Genomic DNA, 19,407 nt, shown 5'->3' with positions numbered 1-19,407 from the left:
TGACGCTTGGAGGTGGTCCGTCGGCGTTATTGAGCTTCATCCGATGCCCATCCGCAGTCCGAAACATCATCCCAGATCCATAGAGCTCCGGGTAGCAGAAATCCAGATTTCCGGCCATTCATGGGGTTTCGGGTTGTTCTTACTGTTAGAACCCCAAGGTTGGTTTTGGTGTGATCAACAAGTTAAGTTAGGTTCTGTTGTTTTCTAACCTTGTGTCTAAGTGTGCAGGAGCTTAGGAGCACAGGTACTCGAGCGGAAGACGCAGCTAGCGAGAAGGACGGCACGCAGTGCGTCCGAGGGACGAGGCGCTGCGGAAGAGTACACCGGCGGACGAGAAGGAAGTGCGCGCGATGGTTCCGAGGTACGAAAGCCGGAGCGGAAGATTGCTCAGGGAGCAAGAGACACAGCTAGCGCGAAGGTCGGCACGGGATGCGATCGAGGGACGAAGTCTGCGGATGAGTACGCTGGTGGACGAGAAGGGACACGCGGCAATTCCGAGGGACGAGAAGCCGGAGGGAAGCACGCTCGAGAAGACCGGAAGATGGGTTCGGGTGAGCCCTATTCCGGATGTCAGAGATCACCCAATCAAGCGGATCCGGAGCAGAAGACCCGGACCGAGACGAGGACTTAACGGAGAAGTGGTCCCGGACAAAAAGTCAACCATAGTTGACTTTTTGCTCCGGGGCGCCCGGAATGCTTCCGGGCGCCCGGACCCTGATTTTGACCAAGATCGCGATTTACGTGATCTGAACGTCGGGGGATAAAACTTTATCCCCCCAGGGCGCCCGGAACCCTTCCAGGCGCCCCGACCAAGGCTATAAATATAGCCTTGGTCCAGAAGCTCTTCATCAGTTCAGAAATTGTAAACAACACTTGTGTGCTTCCACTGTTTAGATTAGCTTCTGTTTTTCTGTGCTTACACTGCTGTAAACGAGGCTTCTCCGCCTGAAGGAGCTCTTAGTGCGATCTTCATCCTTGGATTAACAACCTCCCCGGTTGTAACCAAGTCAAATTCGGTGCCTCGTTTTTATGCTTTATTTTCTGTTTAATCTATTTTTTATGTGTTAGCTTAATCGTACGAGAAAGGGTTGTGTTTGATTTTTCAGGGCTATTCAACCCCCCCTTCTACCCGGCCGCATCGGTCTTACAAGTGGTATTAGAGCCGAGGCGCTTCAGGAGGACTAACCGCCGAACGAAGCAATAAGATGGCCGGATCCAACATCCACGCACCAAAATTTGAAGGGGACTTCGCTAGCTGGAAAAATCGAATGGAGGTATTTCTTGAAACAGATTATGATTTATTACTAACAATGGAATTTGGCTATGAAGCACCAGAGGGCAAAGCAAGAAATCAATGGTCAAAGAAGGAGCAGGCTGACCACGTGGCAAATAAGAAAGCAGAATTCCATCTGCTAAGTGTACTTCCAACACAAGAAGTCAATCGAGTCGGTACCTACAACTCGGCAAAGGAGCTTTGGGAGAAATTCCTGGAGTTACACGAAGGAACATCCGAAGCCAAACTTGCAAGATGGGATTTACTTCGTAACCAGCTTACAAACCTCCGATTTGAAGAAGGTGAAACAATTGCACATCTACACTCGAGGATTCAGGAACTCATCACTAGACTTACGAATCTCGGAGAAGAGGTAAGTAACCGAGATTCGCTAAGGTATGCCCTAAATTCCTTTCCTAGAAACTCAAAATGGGCATCACTAGTAGATGTCTTTTACATTTCAAAAGATCTAGAAAAAAATTCATTAGACGAATTCTTTTCAACTTTTGAAGTGTATGAGTCAAGATGTGCAGGTCCGAAGGAGCCCAAGAATAATGTCGCTCTTAAAGCTTCGAGAGACGAACCTGAGTCAGAATCTTCTCTCGACGACTAGGAAATGGTAATGATGGTAAGACGATTTAAAAATATTTGTAAATCTAGGAAATCTAACCATCCGCAGGGAAGAAAGAAAAGAACCATCCGCTGCTACCATTGCGATGAAGAAGGGCATGTCAAGGACAATTGCCCTAAACTGAAGAACAAAGGGAAGGACAAGGGTAAGAAGCCTATCCAAAAGCGCAAGGCCCTAAAAGCGACGTGGGACGATACGTCGTCGGAATCGGAAGTCGAGGAGTTCTCCGGGATCGCGTTAATGGCGAGTCATCAAGACGACGACTGCGAGTCAAGCTCTTCCGAAATGAGCATCGAAAGCATCGATGAAGGGGGAGCCACGTCCGAAGAGAGCAGCAGTTCAGGGGGAGAAACCGACAACGAGATCGACAAGGTAAGTGAGGTACGATCTCTTCCTCCTGATAAAATGTTTAAATTCATTAAAATTTTAACAAAAGATTGCTGTAAATTAGAAAATGAAAATAAAGATTTAAAAGCAATATTAGCTACATCTTGTCCGTTAGAAATGCTAGATAAATCAAATTTAGAAAATGAAAAATTAAAATTAGAAATTCAAAATTTAAAAATTCAAGTAGAAAACTTGAAAAACTCTGCTTGCTCATCTAAAACCAATTTTAGAAGGTTCAATAATTTGAATTGGTATTATAGATATCACCAGGGACAAATTAAAAATATCTCTAGAAAATATGTCCCTAAGAAATTTTTAGTTAATCCAGTAGGTTGGAACCTTTATTGGGTTCCTAAATCTTGCTTAGTGTAAATTTTAAAATCAAAGTTAGCGCTTTAAGTGAGAAAATTAAACAAAAATTTCTTTATGGGCTTTGACTAGAAAGTGGTTGTTGCTCCAATAACCAAGAAGGCCTAGTGCCTCGCCACTGCCTGGAAGCCAAATATTGAAATAAATGTTTAATTAATAAAGCATTAATACTAGAATTATTTAATGCTTTAAAAAGTTATTCAAACATGTTTCAAAATTTTGACATAAATTTTTTTTAAATAATTAATTTTTTTTTAAATTCTATTTTCAAAAATAATTTTTAATTAGAGTTTTTTCTGCTTTTATTGATTCAAAAATATTTTTCAAAATATATAATTAAGTTTTATTGATTGCAAAATTCTTTTTCTAACTTAGAATCTTTTGACTTAGAAATTTTTTTTTAAGGTAGCTTTTCAAAATTTTCTAAGTCTTTAACCCTTAGATTTTTTTTGGAACCCCATTTTTTTGTGATCAAAGGGGGAGAAGGATAAGTATAAGTCTAGGGGGAGGTAGCCTAAAACTATTTTTTTCTATCTTTGTGCACTAAATTGTAAATTTAGTTAGTTTATTTTTTGTCTAGTTAACCCTAGCTTAACTTGGGTTGATCACACCAAAATGGGAGATTGTTGGAACCCCAAGGTTGGTTTGGTGTGATCAACAAGTTAAGTTAGGTTCTTGTTTTCTAACCTTGTGTCTAAGTGTGCGGGAGCTTAGGAGCACAGGTACTCGGACGGAGCTAGCGAGAAGGACGGCAGTGCGTCCGAGGCGCTACGGAAGAGTATACCGACGGACGAGAAGGAAGTGTGCGATGGTTCCGAGGGAAGGCCGGAGCGGAAGATTGCTCGGGAGCAAGAGACGTAGCGCGAAGGTCGGCACGGGTGCGATCGAGGGACGAAGTCTGTGGATGAGCTGGTGGGCGAGAAGGGACACGCGGCAATTACGAGGGAGAAGCCGGGAGGAAGCACGCTCGAGAAGACCGGAAGATGGGTCGGGTGAGCCCTATTCGGATGTCGAGATCACCCAATCAAGCGGATCCGGAGCCGGACCGAGACAGGGACTTAACGGAGAAGTGGTCCCGGACAAAAGTCAACCGTAGTTGACTTTTTGCTCCGGGGCCCTTCCGGGCGCCCGGACCTGATTTTGACCAAGATCGCGATTTACGTGATCTGAGCGTTGGGATAAAACTTTATCCCCAGTGCCGGAACCCTTCCGGGCACCAAAGCTATAAATATAGCCTTGGTCCGGAAGCTTTATCAGTTCAGAAATTGTAAACAACACTTGTGTGCTTCCTTATAGATTAGCTTAGTTCTTTTTGCGCTTTCATTTGCGAGGCTTCTCCGCCTGAAGGAGCTCTTAGTGCGATCTTCATCCTTGGATTAACAACCTCCCCGGTTGTAACCAAGTCAAATTCGGTGCCTCGTTTTTATGCTTTATTTTCTGTTTAATCTATTTTTTATGTGTTAGCTTAATCGTACGAGAAAGGGTTGTGTTTGATTTTTCAAGGCTATTCAACCCCCCTTCTACCCGGCCGCATCGGTCTTACACTTACCTCGCCGGGGGTTGTCCGTCGGTGTTCTTGAGCATTCCTTGAACTGATACGCCACTGAGATGCTCCACTGAGGTCCAGAGTTGGGTGGTCTCGACTTTGACACTCTTGTGTGACGGCAAGAGTGTGAAGTTTGGTGAGATTGGTTGTGAGTTGGATTGGTTAGGGTTTATTTCGTTTGTTATTATTTTTATAGCTTAGAACAGATTCATTTGATGTTTGTTATGATTTTAGCAAGTAATTTAGTATTTTATTACCTTGTTAAAGCTTAGTTTAAGTTTTATTTGATGTTTGGTTAATTGTTTAGTGTTTGAGTTTTAAGTTAGGGTTTACATTTTGCTTTAGATCAGATTCAATTTGATATTTGTCATTTCAATCTTAGTTTAAGTGTGTGTTAATAATTTAATCACAACGTAGAGTGGCAATGCGTTTGGGTTTGATTATTGGCACACAAGTAGATTTCATTTATGCATTAGAGTAATCTCTTTATTTGTTGTGCTTTCATTTGTTAGATTTAGATTCAAAGCATTAAACCCCCACTTACATATTAAAACCCCAAAAATAGGAATAAAAGACAATCTTAGATTACATCCTACCGTTGGTTCCTCGAGAGATCGATCTTGGGCTCGTTACTACAACGTTATTGCAAAATTAAGGGGTTCAGTGGAAATACATTTGTACAATTTGATTAGCGGATGTGACAGATTCGCTTATCAGTGCGCTGGGCAGGTGACTGGAAGGTTGACTAAATGAAGCCTTTAGATTGCCGCAGGGGCTACGAACGAGAACGAAAATAGCTCCAACGCACACTTGAGAAAGCAAACAAATGCCAGCGTCAAAAATCAAGGAAACGGTTCCTGGTGAAAGCCCTACAATGCTCAAGTCAATGTGATACCCGAGCAAGAAATTGAGCAGTAGCTTTGTAACAAACCGTGTCAAGGCGTATTGAAGTGTAAAGCATCTCAAAAGTATACCTTGTTATCGGAGAGGACTTCCTTTATATACCACCTTTTATAACTTTCGTAATTATAAGGTGGCAGAGGTTGTTGGGTATCAAAAGTTGTCGAGTAAGGGAATATGTATTTTGGGAGACATATAGTTATCGTCCGAGGAATCTTTTGTTATCCGTGTGCACCCTTTTTTATAACTGATGTCATTAATGAGGCGGTTGAAGAAATATATTGTTATAAAGTATAAAGTGTCAGCTAATGGAAAATGTAGAGCCACCTACGTGGAAGGTTCTATTAAATGCCCATATAATAGGAGAAGAATATTCTCTGACAAGCGGTTATTATTCTTTGACAGACTATTGTGATTCTCTGGCAATGTGGTCTCGAAGATATCCCGGCTAGATATTTAGCCAACTAGGTGCATATATAAGAGCATAATACTGAGTATGGTAAGATGAATGGCCCTTAAAACCGCAAGGATACATGTTGTGTAATGCTCGAAATTTGATTATGAAATAATGGAAAGTTAAATCCCCTAAGTTTGGACAGTTCTTAAGACCAACCGACCATATGCAGGATGTTTGTTTTTGAAGAATGGAGAACTGAGCCCCCGAGAGGTCCGAACGGTACTTTCAGTCGATCGTCTTTATATTAGGAGGCGGCTTATCCTTGAAGTGATATTTGAGCTTTGAAAATCTAGTCAGGTTTTTTTTTTAAGATTTATCTTATATGTTTACTTAGTGAAGATAAGTTAATTGTTTATCCAACCACCCATCTACACAGGACGGGAGAATGAACAGCGAAGACCCTTATGTTTGATCGGTTGTCAAATTAGTCCATTGTATAGTAGGCACCTAGAGCGGGATGCTTATAAGTCCTCGGGTCTTACTCAAAAACTACATCTGACAGGTTTTATGGTCAGGCGAAACTCTCTTGAACTTAGCGCTAGGCCCTTTTGGCTCGATCAATTTATTGGCTAGGCGTCTTGGCACTTAGGGTCTTCGTGCTAAGCGAGGAACCAAGTCTTATTACAAGTGACATCTAATTACCATCTCCTCTTAACTTATCATGCCACTTCATCTTAACTTTAATTATTATATCTCTTTAATTTTGACTGTTATATCATAACTTAATTCATTCATAGTCGTCCATATCAATATACTTAAATGGTTACAATTGTAAGATTTAGGTTCAAATATCAGTATATCTAAGATTTCATATCAATATACTTAAATGGTTACAATTGTGAGATTTAGGTTCAAATATCAGTATATTTAAGATTAATATCTTCCTTATGTGCTAATTATTATTACAAAAATTAATAGTCATGATTTATTTTCGTTATATTAATCCTAGAATAGATTAACGAAGACATTGAGTACGAACATAATCATCTTATTACCTTTAATTGTTACCATCGATTCCATATTTATATATTTGGTTATATTTTGATGGTAAAAGATAAAGTGCCGTCCATCAAAGATCGGCTTTTACCCGAGTACATGTCCTATCACCAATTTTGTAAGGATGAGGAACCAAAATCGATTTTTTTTATAATAATTATTAATTTCTATTGCTACACGGTCATGCATTACACATGTAATGGATGTAATGGAGACCAACGTGAGCAAGCAACCAACAAGATTTGACAACATTACAACTGCGATAGAGTCGTACCATCTCACGTGATATATATATATATATACAAAATCGATTTTTTTATAATAACTATTAATTTCTATTGCTACACGTAGGGCCGGCTCAAGCCTATTTGAGACCCTAAGCAGAAAATTTTTTTTAAAGCTTTTGACGTTGTTTTAAAAAAAAATATACCTTGCCATTTTTCATTTAGATTTGATAGAAAATGATGGTTTAAATTTTTTAACAAATTAAATATTAATTTTATAAAATATTTTTTTTATACAATTTAATTTTCTCACTTTTTAGATGTAAAATTATTAATTAAATTTTTATATTCAAGATAACCGATAAATATAAATTTTACGGTATTAAATAGAGTATTATTAGATATAATAATATCTCAAGTAGATAATAAGTTTACAATTCACTTAACTAAAAATAAGTGTATTCAAAATTGTTTTAAAATGAAGAAGATAGAAGTATGTCTAATTATTTAAATGTAAGGCGGAGAGAACAACTCATCGGCGAAGTACAAACAATAAATCAAGAAAAAATAATGTACAAAATGACAAAACTAAATACAATCCTTAGAAAATAAAGATCACAATTAAATTGAAACCATTTTAACAACTGAGCAAAAGAAAAAATAAACCATATTTTTTATTACTTAAACCAGAGCAATTATAAATGATAGAATGAAGACATAGGAAAATTGAATAATTTATGATTGTAAATATATCTAAATAAAAATTAAACTTAATCTATCAAGAAAGCGAAATGGCAAAGGTATCTAACTCATTATTGCTAAAAAATAATAAAATCTTCCATTTTGATCTGACACAATATGGATGAATGCATGAACATTTGAATTTAATCAAGGAGCATAGTAGTACCGACTAAATCAACGTGTTAGTGTTAGGTGGAGATGTGAAGTTTCTCTTCTCGAATCTCAATGAGCAAGAAAAGCACACACAGAGAGAGAGTTGGAAAAGAAGAGGGGAAACTTCAAAAAAAAACTAACATTTTTATTTTGTATTGTATGGATAAGATAAAAAAAATTTAATTCATGTTCTTATTGATTAAAGAGAAAGCATCACCAACTAATGAGAAATGTAATGAGAGTAGGCTATGATTGAGAGATATTGAAGAGGAATAGATTAAGTTTTATAAAATAACATTCATAATTTAAAAAAAATAATTTGTTAAAAAAAGAGTCTCTTTATGACTCTATCTATTGGAGTTATAATAGATCCTTGTGAAATCTGAAGTTTTGATAGATTGAGATTATACAAATATTTATTTAATCATACGGACCCTATTTTTTTCCATTTTCTTAAAAGTTATACATAAAAATATATTTAATATATTAAAAAATAATGATCATAATTTTTAGATGATGAGATTGCATAATCTTTTATTATGTGGACCTATTTTTTTCATTATCTTTAACAAATATTTTTAATACATTAAAAATAATGGGCCCTAATAAAAATTGGGGTCCTAGGCATAGACCTTAATGACCTATGCCTAAAGCCGGCCATGGCTACACGTTCATGCATTACACATGTAATGGATGTAATGGAGACCAACGTGAGCAAGCAACCAACGAGATTTGATAACATTGCAACTGCGATAGAGTCGTACCATCTCACGTGATATATATATATATATATAAAAAGATATAAAGATATAGTTAGTATTTTAAACTCTAATTTCTAAATCATTATCAACTAATTTAATAAAATAATCTTCATATGTCACATCCTTTTTTGGCTTAAAAAAACGTCACTTTTGTTTTTTTTGTGATACTCATGATGAAAATTTTATTTATAGTAATCGACGCTTGGGAAGGTACATCCTCTTTACACTCCTATCGTAAAAAGAGCTAAAATGGACAATTATTGGCCGTCTCAGTGGTTTTAATGTAATAGTAGCAAAAGATAAATGTATTTCATAGTTCCTCGCATTAGATGAAGGAAGATGAATAGAGTAGGAAGAGATTTTTATTTATGAATATATATTTATCAAAAATTGATCCCTAATGTATTATAATAAAATTATAATCCTCCATCCTCCAATCAACTGGACATTTAGGCTACGTTTGGTTGGGTATAATATAATATAGCTTGTAATGTAATTAAATTTGTAATGTAATGTAATGTAATCTTGATTATATTACTACGTTTGGTAATGTAATGTATGTAATCTTTGATTATAAAGGTGATTACGTTCTTTTGTTTGGTGTCCATTATTTTTTTATAAGGAATGTAATTCATATTATTAAAAAATGACAAAAATATCCTGTGACCTCTATTGGCGGTCGCCACACCTCTGCCAGAGTTTGCGGTAGTCATCGGCAACCAACGGCCGACGATCGGCGGCCGCGGTCGGCCGACGACGGCGACGGCCGCGGTCGGCCGACTACGACGGCGGCTGACGGCCGGCCGACGATGGTGGCGACCGACGACCGGCGGCCGTCGACCGGCGGCGGCCGTCGGCGATCAGCGGCCGGTGACCGGCCGCCGGGGACCAGCGGCGGTGGCGGCCGGCGACCGGCGGCGGCGGCCGGCGACTGGCGGTGGCCGACGGCCGACTACCGGCGGTGGCCGGCGACCAGCGGCGGCGACCGGCGACTGGCGGTGGCCGACGACCGACGGCCGCCGGCGACGAAGGTCGGCTACCGGTGGCGGACGGCGGTCGACAACAGACTAGGGGCACTGCTAGTCACTACCTTTAGGAGTTCAGATTTTCTATCCTAAACTCTCGTGTTTCCGGGTCCTCTTATCGATCAGACGATCCTTGTGATGTATATAACATCTTTAAAATATAATTTGGACCGTTCAATCAATGAGCAATATAGAGGGGACACAGGAGTTCAGAACAAAGAATCTGAACATTTTTAAGAGAAGACCAGTAGCTATAGGATGAACTATCTATCGCTACAGTCGTCATCCTTGATTTCTTAAGCACCCAACGACAAAAATATTTTTCCCTGTAGCCGATTCAATGTCCACCCAACAGTGCTCGTGCGCAGTGCCACTGCAATCTCAACGATGGGATGGAGCACCAACGCCACGAATGGCTCATCGCGCGCGTTGCCTGATGTTCCATCACGAGTAGCATCAGCCAAGAGGAACCAGCCACTATGGCCCCTGCTGAAGCATCGATCCCATTCAATCAAGCTTCCTCGATGGCCTTGGCATCGCATGGAAAACGAGCTTACTGTCTTTCTTCTCCCTCTCCAACCCCCACCGGCCCACGTCAATGTCTCCTGCAATCTGTCTTATCCTCGTCTCCATCTCCCCTTTTCGTTGCTTTGCATGCAGTGCAATCCATGACTCCCCGCGCAGCACAATTCATGTGGCAACCCTTCCTAATGCTCTTTATTTGATGCATCTGAAACTAACAGAAACAGAGAGCAGCAGATTCCAGTTCAATATCGATGGCACGGACTTCACTCTTTTGTTTTTTCGCTTTATAAAAAGTGTGGTGTGGGAAGTTTTTTCAGCCTTTTTCTGACAGATAGAGCAGCGATCGATCAACTCCAATCGGAAAGAGATTCGTGTCGGGAGTTGGATCCACGAGAGCAGGCGAGCAGCAGTTCTTCGTTCCACTGCCAATTGGCTCTGTCCAGCATAAAAACTCTGCTTGGCGGGATGCTGGATTCGAAAGAGACCGGTTCAGGAACCATGCATAAAAACTCTGCTTGCTCATATTCTTCGAGCCCCTGCACTACATCATGTATGATGTATGAGCAGAATCACTTCACCACCACGTTGCGAGCAAATTGTCCGGAGAACAGAATCGTCCACCAGATAGACACAAGCCCACATGAAACTTCTACGCAAACCCTTCCTAAAGGTTCTTGTGCAATCTCCTCGGGTTCTTGTGCAATCTCGGAAACGCCAACTTTTCCTTCTCTTTACTCATTTCACCGTATTAAATCAGGCTGCAAACATGCATTGCATTGAGAAAAGGCAACTGAATTAAAAGCCTCCTGGCTCCAACCAACTGTTGCACTCAGTCCCTTTCCAATGCTTTCCCCTCCCTCTTTAACACTCCCTAATGAAAACGGACACAAGTGCCAAATAGTCGGTTCAGTTTGTGCAACGCTGCAGCATGCGTTCTTCTTCCATGCTTCCTCTGTTCTTCTTCTTCATCTTCTTTATTCCACACCTCTCTTTCTCCCTCAACCAAGAAGGCCTCTCCCTTCTCTTCGCTAAGAGCTTCCTCTCTGACCCCTACAATGTCCTGTCCAACTGGAACCCTGCGGACTCCAACCCCTGCAACTGGACCGGGGTAACCTGCGGCGCCGCCGCCTCCGTCACGGCCGTCGACCTATCCGGCTTCGCTCTCTCAGGTCCCTTCCCTTCTGCGCTCTGCAGCCTTCCTCATCTCACCTTTCTCTCCTTTTCCAACAATGGAATCAACTCCTCGTTGTCCGCTTCCGCGCTCCGAGGCTGCTCCGCCCTTACCCATCTCGACCTCTCGCAGAATCTGCTCGTCGGCCCGCTCCCGGCTTCGCTTCCTTCGCAGCTCACCGACCTCTTGCACCTGGAATTGACGCAGAACAATTTCTCCGGCGAAGTGCCGGCGTCTTTTGGAAATTTCCCGCGCCTCCAATCGCTCTCCTTGGTGGGGAACCAGCTCACCGGTTCGCTGCCTTCGTTCTTAGCCAATTTGTCTTCTCTAAGCGAGCTTAATCTCTCTTACAACGACTTCGCTCCGTCTCCGGTTCCGTCCGCCTTTGCTAACCTCACGCAGCTTCGCGTGCTCTGGCTCGCCGGCTGTAACCTCATCGGCCGCATTCCGCCAGACCTCGGCCGCCTTTCCTCCCTAATGAATCTCGACCTCGCCTATAATTCCCTCACCGGCAGTATTCCCGAATCTCTCGCTGGGTTGTCGTCGGTGGTCCAAATTGAGCTCTACTCTAATTCGCTTTCCGGTCCATTTCCCGTAGGCTTCTCCAACCTTACCCAACTCCGGTTCCTCGACGCTTCCATGAACCACCTCTCCGGGAGCATCCCCGATGACGTTTTCCTCGCTCCAAACATTGAAAATTTGCAGCTTTACGAGAATAATCTAGTAGGGCAGATCCCTCTGACTATTTCCCGGTGCAAAAATCTTTTCGACCTCCGGTTATTCTCCAACCGCCTCACCGGCTCTCTTCCGGCTAATTTTGGCAAGAACTGTCCTCTTAGCTTTCTTGATCTCTCCGACAACTTTCTCTCCGGCGAAATTCCCGTCGGTTTATGTGACGGCGGGGCTCTGAGGGAGCTTCTCTTGCTAAATAATTCATTTTCAGGTAGGTTGCCGGAGAATCTTGGCAGGTGTAGGACACTGACTCGCGCACGACTCCCTAACAATTGTCTTTCCGGCGAGGTCCCGTACTCCTTTTGGGGACTGCCTCACTTGTGGCTGCTCGAGTTATCCGGTAATTCCTTTTTTGGCAGCATCTCGCCAGCTATATCCACTGCGGCTAATCTATCCATGCTTCTACTCTCCGACAACCAATTTAGTGGTCCTATTCCGGAGGAAATCGGAACTCTGTCTAACATGTACGAGTTCTCGGCAGCCAACAACCGCCTCTCAGGATCTCTGCCGGTTAGCATGCGGAAACTCTCTAAGCTCGGAGAGTTAGATCTCCACAACAATTCCCTCTCCGGTGAGCTCCTCAGGGGTGTCCAATCATGGAAGAAACTTAGCCAGCTGAACCTCGCCGATAATGAGTTATCTGGTAGCATTCCGTCGGAGATTGGAGATCTCCCGGTGCTCAACTATCTCGATCTCTCAGGGAATGAACTCAACGGAGAGATTCCAATGGAGTTGCAAAATCTAAAACTCATTCAATTCAACCTATCCAACAACCAGTTCTCCGGCCGCCTTCCTCCTCTGCTTGCAGCACAGGCTTATCAGAACAGCTTCTTAGGCAATCCCGGCCTATGCGGGGACTTGATCACTGGCCTTTGTCCTCGTGTGAAAGGCGAAAGGAATCCGGAACGTGAAATTATCATGTGGCTTCTTCGATCGTTGATTGTACTCTTAGCCCTCGTGCTAGTTCTTGTGGCAGTTTGTTTCTATTGGAGGAACAGGAACCCGAATCTGGCACTTCCAGCAGTAGACAGACTAAAATTGAAGCTCACTTCCTTCCATAAGCTTGTACTCAGTGAGAATGAAATCTTGAATTGCCTCGACGAAGACAACGTGATAGGAACCGGAGCCTCCGGCAAGGTCTACAGGGTCGTGCTCGAGAACGGCGACACGGTCGCAGTGAAAAAACTCTGGGGCGCCTCGAAAAAAGGCTGCGTTCACGAGGGATTCGGGGATGGCTTCGAAGCAGAGGTGGCAACCTTGGGGAAGGTAAGGCACAAGAACATCGTGAAGCTATGGTGCTGCGTCACGCACAACGACTGCAAGCTCCTTGTCTACGAGTACATGCCAAACGGGAGCTTAGGAGACAAACTCCACGGTAGCAAAGGAGCCCAGCTGGAGTGGCCGACGAGGCTGAAGATCGCCATGGATGCGGCGGAGGGGCTTGCCTACCTGCACCACGACTGTGTTCCACCCATCGTTCACCGAGACGTCAAGTCCAACAATATATTGTTAGATGCGGAGTTTGGCGCCAAAGTTTCAGACTTCGGCCTCGCGAAGGCCATTGAAAAAGGACGACAGTCCATGTCAATCGTCGCCGGCTCCTGCGGCTACATCGCTCCAGGTTTGGCCATTTCCACTGCTCTGTTTTAATTCTTTGTTCCACTGCAACGACTCTGCTTCTGTCGTGCAGAGTATGCGTACACGCTGCGGGTTACTGAAAAGAGTGACATATATAGCTTCGGCGTGGTTATTCTTGAGCTGGTAACTGGAAGAGTTCCGGTGGATCCTGAGTTCGGAGAGAAGGATTTGGTCAAGTGGGTGAGCTGCGTGATAGAGCAGAAAGGAGTGGATAACGTGATCGATCAGAGGCTCGATCTTTGTTTCAAGGAAGAGATCCGCAAGGTCCTCAACATCGGCCTCCTCTGCACCGACTGTCTTCCGGCCAATCGCCCATCCATGAGGACTGTGGTGAAGAAGCTCCTCGAGGTGGCGCATGACAACATGCTTAAGCCGTCGATAAAGGACCCGAAGCAAGTTTGATGCAATGCAATCTTTTTAGACAGCTATCATATCGAGTTAGGTAATGTATAGGATGATGCTGTCGATGTTTCTGCAGTTGTACTGTACCCTGCGTTTACTTTTATATGAAATCTTATGAAAGGACATGTTCAATTTATTAGTTATAATTATTTTAATTATTTGATCATTCAGTTATTAAGAAGCTCGCAACTAATTTTTATAATTATAAAAATTAACATCTAACTTTTAGATTACATTATCTAATTATTTGACCATATAAAAACTAAATTATCAGCTTCTATAACTATAGAAATTAGAGGTTAGTTTCTACACCAACATGTAATAGTTAGGCTGTTAGTTGCTACATGTTATAGTTTTTATAATTATAGAAGCTAGTAGTTAGTTTTTATAATGATGATTTTATATTATTTTAATTTTTTATATGATAATTTAGTTAAATAATATTTTAATGAGTAAACTAAATGAGATTTTATGATATTTATTACATTTTAAATAAATATAATTTAAGCATGATTAAATATGTAAAAATTAGTACATAACTTTTATAACATGTAATCTCCATTAGTTTGCTTTTAAGCGTTGTAAAAGTTACTAGCTAATTTTTAAAGTAATATTGAATGCAAAGGTATTTTTAAGATAAGGGTTACTAATGTTTTAAGAGAGTGCTTATGTGAGAAAAAGAGTGTCTACGTGATAGCATTGTGATTTTTACCCGATTATGATTAGGGATGGTAATTTTCTATGTGGGTTTGGAGTCTTGTGGGAAAAATTTGAAATGGGGATGGTGATCCCTATTTTTTCGGAGATGGGGTGGATTCGGGACGGGTATGAGAATATTATCCCCATCCTCGAACTCACCCCGAATATTATTATTATTAATATTAATAAATAATAATATGATTTTTTTAAAAAATATTAATAATAGTGTTAATATTAATATTAAAATTTTTAAAAATATTATTAATAATAATATTATTAATATTGATATTAATATTAATATTATCATTAATAATTATTATTAAATAATAATACTAATAATATAAATTAAATTTGAGAATGATCCGAGGATGGGGCGGGGATGAGGATTTGATCCTCGTGGGTTTGGGTTCGGGGAATTCTCGAACCTGAAAAAATGATAACAAGACGGAAATGGGAATGACAAACCTGCCCCTGCTCCGCCCCATTGCCATCCCTAATCATGATCCTTATCTATTTAAACAAATTGATTAATATATTAAGAAATAACATCACCACGAAAAAAAAAAGTAAGAAACATAAATTACGGTAACAAATAATGGAGAGATACGATTACAAAGTCCCTGTTCCACGCACTTAGAGAATTGTCTTTTTCTCGCAACAACAGGACAGACACATATTCATAGGGAAAATTGTTTTCCCGTCTTGTCTTTTTCTCGCAACAACAGGACAGACACATATTCATAGGGAAAATTGTTTTCCCGTCTTTAATACTGATAGAGTGCATAATGGTAAGATGTAATTAAGGGGATGTGATAGTCAGAAGTCAAGAGGACGTGACAGTTATAAGTCAAAGGGACGTGACAGTCAAAAGTCAAGAGAACGTGACAGTCAGAAGTCGAGAAGATATATATCACCCCACAAAGGTGCTGTAATTTTAAAAACCGTTACCCAGCTAACACTCGGTCGGGAGGCTTGGGTCTGGAATTCAGACAGGTTACTCGGGCAAGAGGCTCAGGTCGGGAATTCAGACAGGTTATTCGGACGAGGGGCCCAGGTCAAGAGTTCAGAAACGATGTTCAGACGAGGGGCCGAGGTCAAGAGTTCGGAAAGGATGTTCGGTCGGGATGCCCAGGTCTGGAATTCAGACAGGTTACTCGGGCAAGAGGCCCAGGTCAAGAATTCAGATAGGTTACTCAGGTGAGAGGCCCAGGTTGGGAATTCAGACAGGTTACTCGGATGAGGGGTCCGGTCAAGAGTTCAGAAAGGATGTTAGGTCAGGATGCCCAGGTATGGAATTCAGACATGTTACTCGGGCGAGAGGCCCAGGTCGGGAATTCAGACAGGTTACTCGGGCGAGAAGCCCAGGTCGAGAATTTAGATAGGTTGATCGGTCAAGATGCCCAGGTTGAGAAGTCAGACTAGTAGCACAAGGAACAAGGAAGAAGGAGAAGGAACCATCTCTACCGGTCGGGTTTTCTCATAGCAAACTTATATATAAGAACTTGATGTGCCTGGTCGAGATATAACGGACTACTCAGATGCACCCCGGTCAGGCTCGTCGAGTGCTAGTTGTCAGGAGTTCTCTTGTTCATGCCCGATAAATGAAAACGACAATAGAGTCCGAGAATCATAACCACCTGTCAAAAAATATCTGTTGTGTGTCAGGGTATATTCCAACGGTCTGTGACCAGCTGGTAACAGAACCTTCCTCCGATCTATAAGAGGATGTCAAGTGTCACCCATCGCCAGACTTGGTCTGACACCCGACATTTCTTGACACTTGCCAGAAGCCCTAAGTACACATGGTCATATAAAAAGGGGTGTCATCTCCATAGTGCAGGTACACACACTCACATTTTCGCATCTGTCTTCTACTTTCTACATTTTTACTGCTCTTATAGGAAAAAAAAATACCTGACTTGAGCGTCGGAGGGTTTGCTCCGGGGACTTTTTCCTTGGTTCTTGGTTCCTAACGTGGAGGGGGTTCGTCTGAGTGTGCGTAGGGAACTCTCGCTTCGTCATCCTAGTCACCGCCCCTCGTCAGCAGCCCGAGGAACCCACTCGTGAAGTACTGTACTCGTAGGAAGTCTCCATCGCCTTCCATCAACGTCAACAACAGCACAACCGACCTCCATTTGACTCAGATTCCGGACGGGATCAATTTGGCGCCGTCTGTGGGAACACATTACCTGTTTTGGAACGTGAAGATGAATGAGACTGGCAAAATCAACGTGACCATGACCGCCAGAGAATACGATCTATTCAAAGAAGCCAAAAGTCGCGCAGCTTCAGCAGAACAAACCACCGTTTCCCGATCGCACAAGATGCCTGAAGTTTCCAAAGATCCAACAAATATTTCCGATCGAGGATCTAAAAGAAAGTAGCTCGAGGAGTTTCCCCCGGCCTTCTACAGGGAGATCAGTCTTGATTTTTATCAGCGGGACCCTGGGTGCTACAATTAAAAGAAAGAGCAACCACAAGTTGCCATGGCCGAGAGTTCTCTGCCTAGGGATTCTAAGAAAAAAAAAGTCATGGTCCTCAAGGAAGAGCTTAAGATAGAACTTGAAGAGTAAATGCCCTTCTCCCTAAGAGTACTAGTAGAGAAGCATGATGGCTTCTTAGATTGACATAGACGGATTCAGTTTATTTTGAGATATTTTACTTAGGTTAGAAATTTACTTTAAAATTTGTTAGAGTAACTACGAAGGTAGATACCAACTTGAATGAATCAATGAGCATCTGTAATTTATGTCTATTTTTTATTAAAGTTAAATGAACGTCCGTATGTATCCTTTTAGAATGATATATCTAAAATAATTTTAATTATTTGATAATTCAGTTATTAGAAGTTAGCAACTCGTTTTTATAATTAACTAGTCACTAGTCTTTACAATACATTATCTAATTATTCGACCATCTAAAAACTAGATTGTTAGCTTCCATAATTATAGAAATTAGATATTAACTTCTATAATGTGTAATAGTTAGACTGCTAGTTACTATATGTTATAACTTTTATAATTGTAGAAGTTAGTAGTTAGTTTCTATAATGATGATTTTATATTATTTTAATTTTCTAAATAATAATCTAATTAAACAACATTCTAATGAGTACATTAAATGATGAGATTTCATGACAATTATTATCTTTTAAATAAATATAATTTAATCATGATTAAATACGTAAAATTAGTATATAACTTTTCTAACATGTAATATCCATTAGTTAGCTTTTACAAAAAGCTAGTAGCTAATTTTTAAAGTAGTATTGAATGCAAAGGTATTTTTAAGATAAGGGGTACTTATGTTTTAAGAGAGAGTTATGCGAGAAAAAGAGTGCCAACACGGTATTTCTATTAATTTGGTGCATTGTGATTTTTACCCGATCATTATCCTTATCTATTTAAACAAATTAATTAATATATTAAGTAAGAAACATATATTATAGTAACAAATAATGGAGAGTGATACAGTGATGGAGAAAAGTCTACGTGATACGAGATTAATTATTCAGATGGAGATTAAAATTAAGTGATCAATATTTGAATATAAAAAGGCTAAATAAAAGACAATTACAATGATTGATCGAGTAGTTCGGTACCGACCAGCAAGAGGTGGGCCCGAGTCAACTTCTATTCCGACTCGGGACAATACGCAAGATAGTTGACGCTCAATACAGAGCAGTAAAATACCTAGAGAGACTGCGTAGCTGATCTAAATGGGAGAGGTCGATAAAGCGGAGGAGTCCTGACCGAACAGTTACTCCGCTCGGCCCAGCAGCAGGACTTGTCCATAGACGGAGCGGAGTCCCGGTCGAGCAGTTATCCCGCTCGGCCAAGTAACGGGATCAATGTAGTATCTCCCGACATCTTTTTAGGAGATAGTACCGCTGACACAAGGCATGATTGATAGTCTGATCGTACGTAGAAATTTCTACTGTTGGGTCAAAGATATACATGTCCTATTAAGATATGGTATCAGAAATACTTTCCTTACAAGACCTTTCATGGGAACATGGAAGAACATGCTCATATCTCGAGAAATATGCGCATTATCCACCAGGACTTTATATAAAGGAAATTCATCATCGACGGAAATACGTATTATTCTAGAATTTTGTTGTTGCTCCGCTTTTCTTCACATTCCGACTAACTTGAATATTTAAATACTAATATCAAGACCCCTTCCCTGATCCAATATTGACACTGTTTATTTTACATAACAGAATAAAGCCCACGTCCGATCAGTAAAATTGTCACATCTCAACTTTCCAGCTCTACATTTTCAGACATGATGCAATTACAAATTCCTTGTTCCATCTACTTACAAAATTATTTTTCTTTTTCCACTACAACAGGACGGACACATATTCGGAAATTATTTTCCCCTCTTTAATACCTTTTTCTTTTTCCACTACAACAGGACGGACACATATTCGGAAATTATTTTCCCCTCTTTAATACCTTTTTCTTTTTCCACTACAACAGGACGGACACATATTCGGAAATTATTTTCCCCTCTTTAATACCTTTACAATTGATTATAAATCGTAATCTAAAAATAGACCGTCAAAGATATTTGAGATTAGCATAATCATTAATTTATTTTTTCAATAATTTTTTTTTCAGCCTCTACAAACACAGCAGGAGAGAAAGCAAAAGAGGCATGTCTTGTTAAAAGACGTGTTGTTGACTTGTTGTGACTCACTATTAACAGACACACTGCTCTCATTTGTCATTCTCTTGCCTCTTCACGGGATTACCTCTCTCTTTCTCCG

At 40.9% G+C, this 19,407-nt stretch overlaps 1 protein-coding gene across 1 annotated transcript; it reads left to right on the top strand.

The window, feature by feature from the left end:
* The first annotated feature begins 10,539 nt into the window (after positions 1-10,539).
* Positions 10,540-14,089, top strand: LOC122031037 (receptor-like protein kinase HSL1). Its single transcript, XM_042590085.1, has 2 exons — positions 10,540-13,512; positions 13,582-14,089. The coding sequence occupies exons 1-2, from the start codon at positions 10,917-10,919 to the stop codon at positions 13,929-13,931; spliced, it is 2,946 nt and encodes a 981-aa protein (XP_042446019.1). The 5' UTR covers positions 10,540-10,916; the 3' UTR covers positions 13,932-14,089.
* The last annotated feature ends 5,318 nt before the right edge of the window (positions 14,090-19,407 follow it).

The sequence above is a fragment of the Zingiber officinale genome, chromosome 11A, assembly GCF_018446385.1.
Source record: "Zingiber officinale cultivar Zhangliang chromosome 11A, Zo_v1.1, whole genome shotgun sequence".
Taxonomy (NCBI): domain Eukaryota; kingdom Viridiplantae; phylum Streptophyta; class Magnoliopsida; order Zingiberales; family Zingiberaceae; genus Zingiber; species Zingiber officinale.
This window is presented reverse-complemented; position numbering and strand designations above follow the sequence as displayed.

Coding starts and splice junctions, on each gene's coding strand:
- LOC122031037 (XM_042590085.1), top strand. CDS start 10,917: ATGCGTTCTTCTTCCATGCTTCCTCTGTTCTTCTTCTTCATCTTCTTT. Junction 13,513..13,581: donor CTGCGGCTACATCGCTCCAG/GTTTGGCCATTT, acceptor TCTGTCGTGCAG/AGTATGCGTACACGCTGCGG.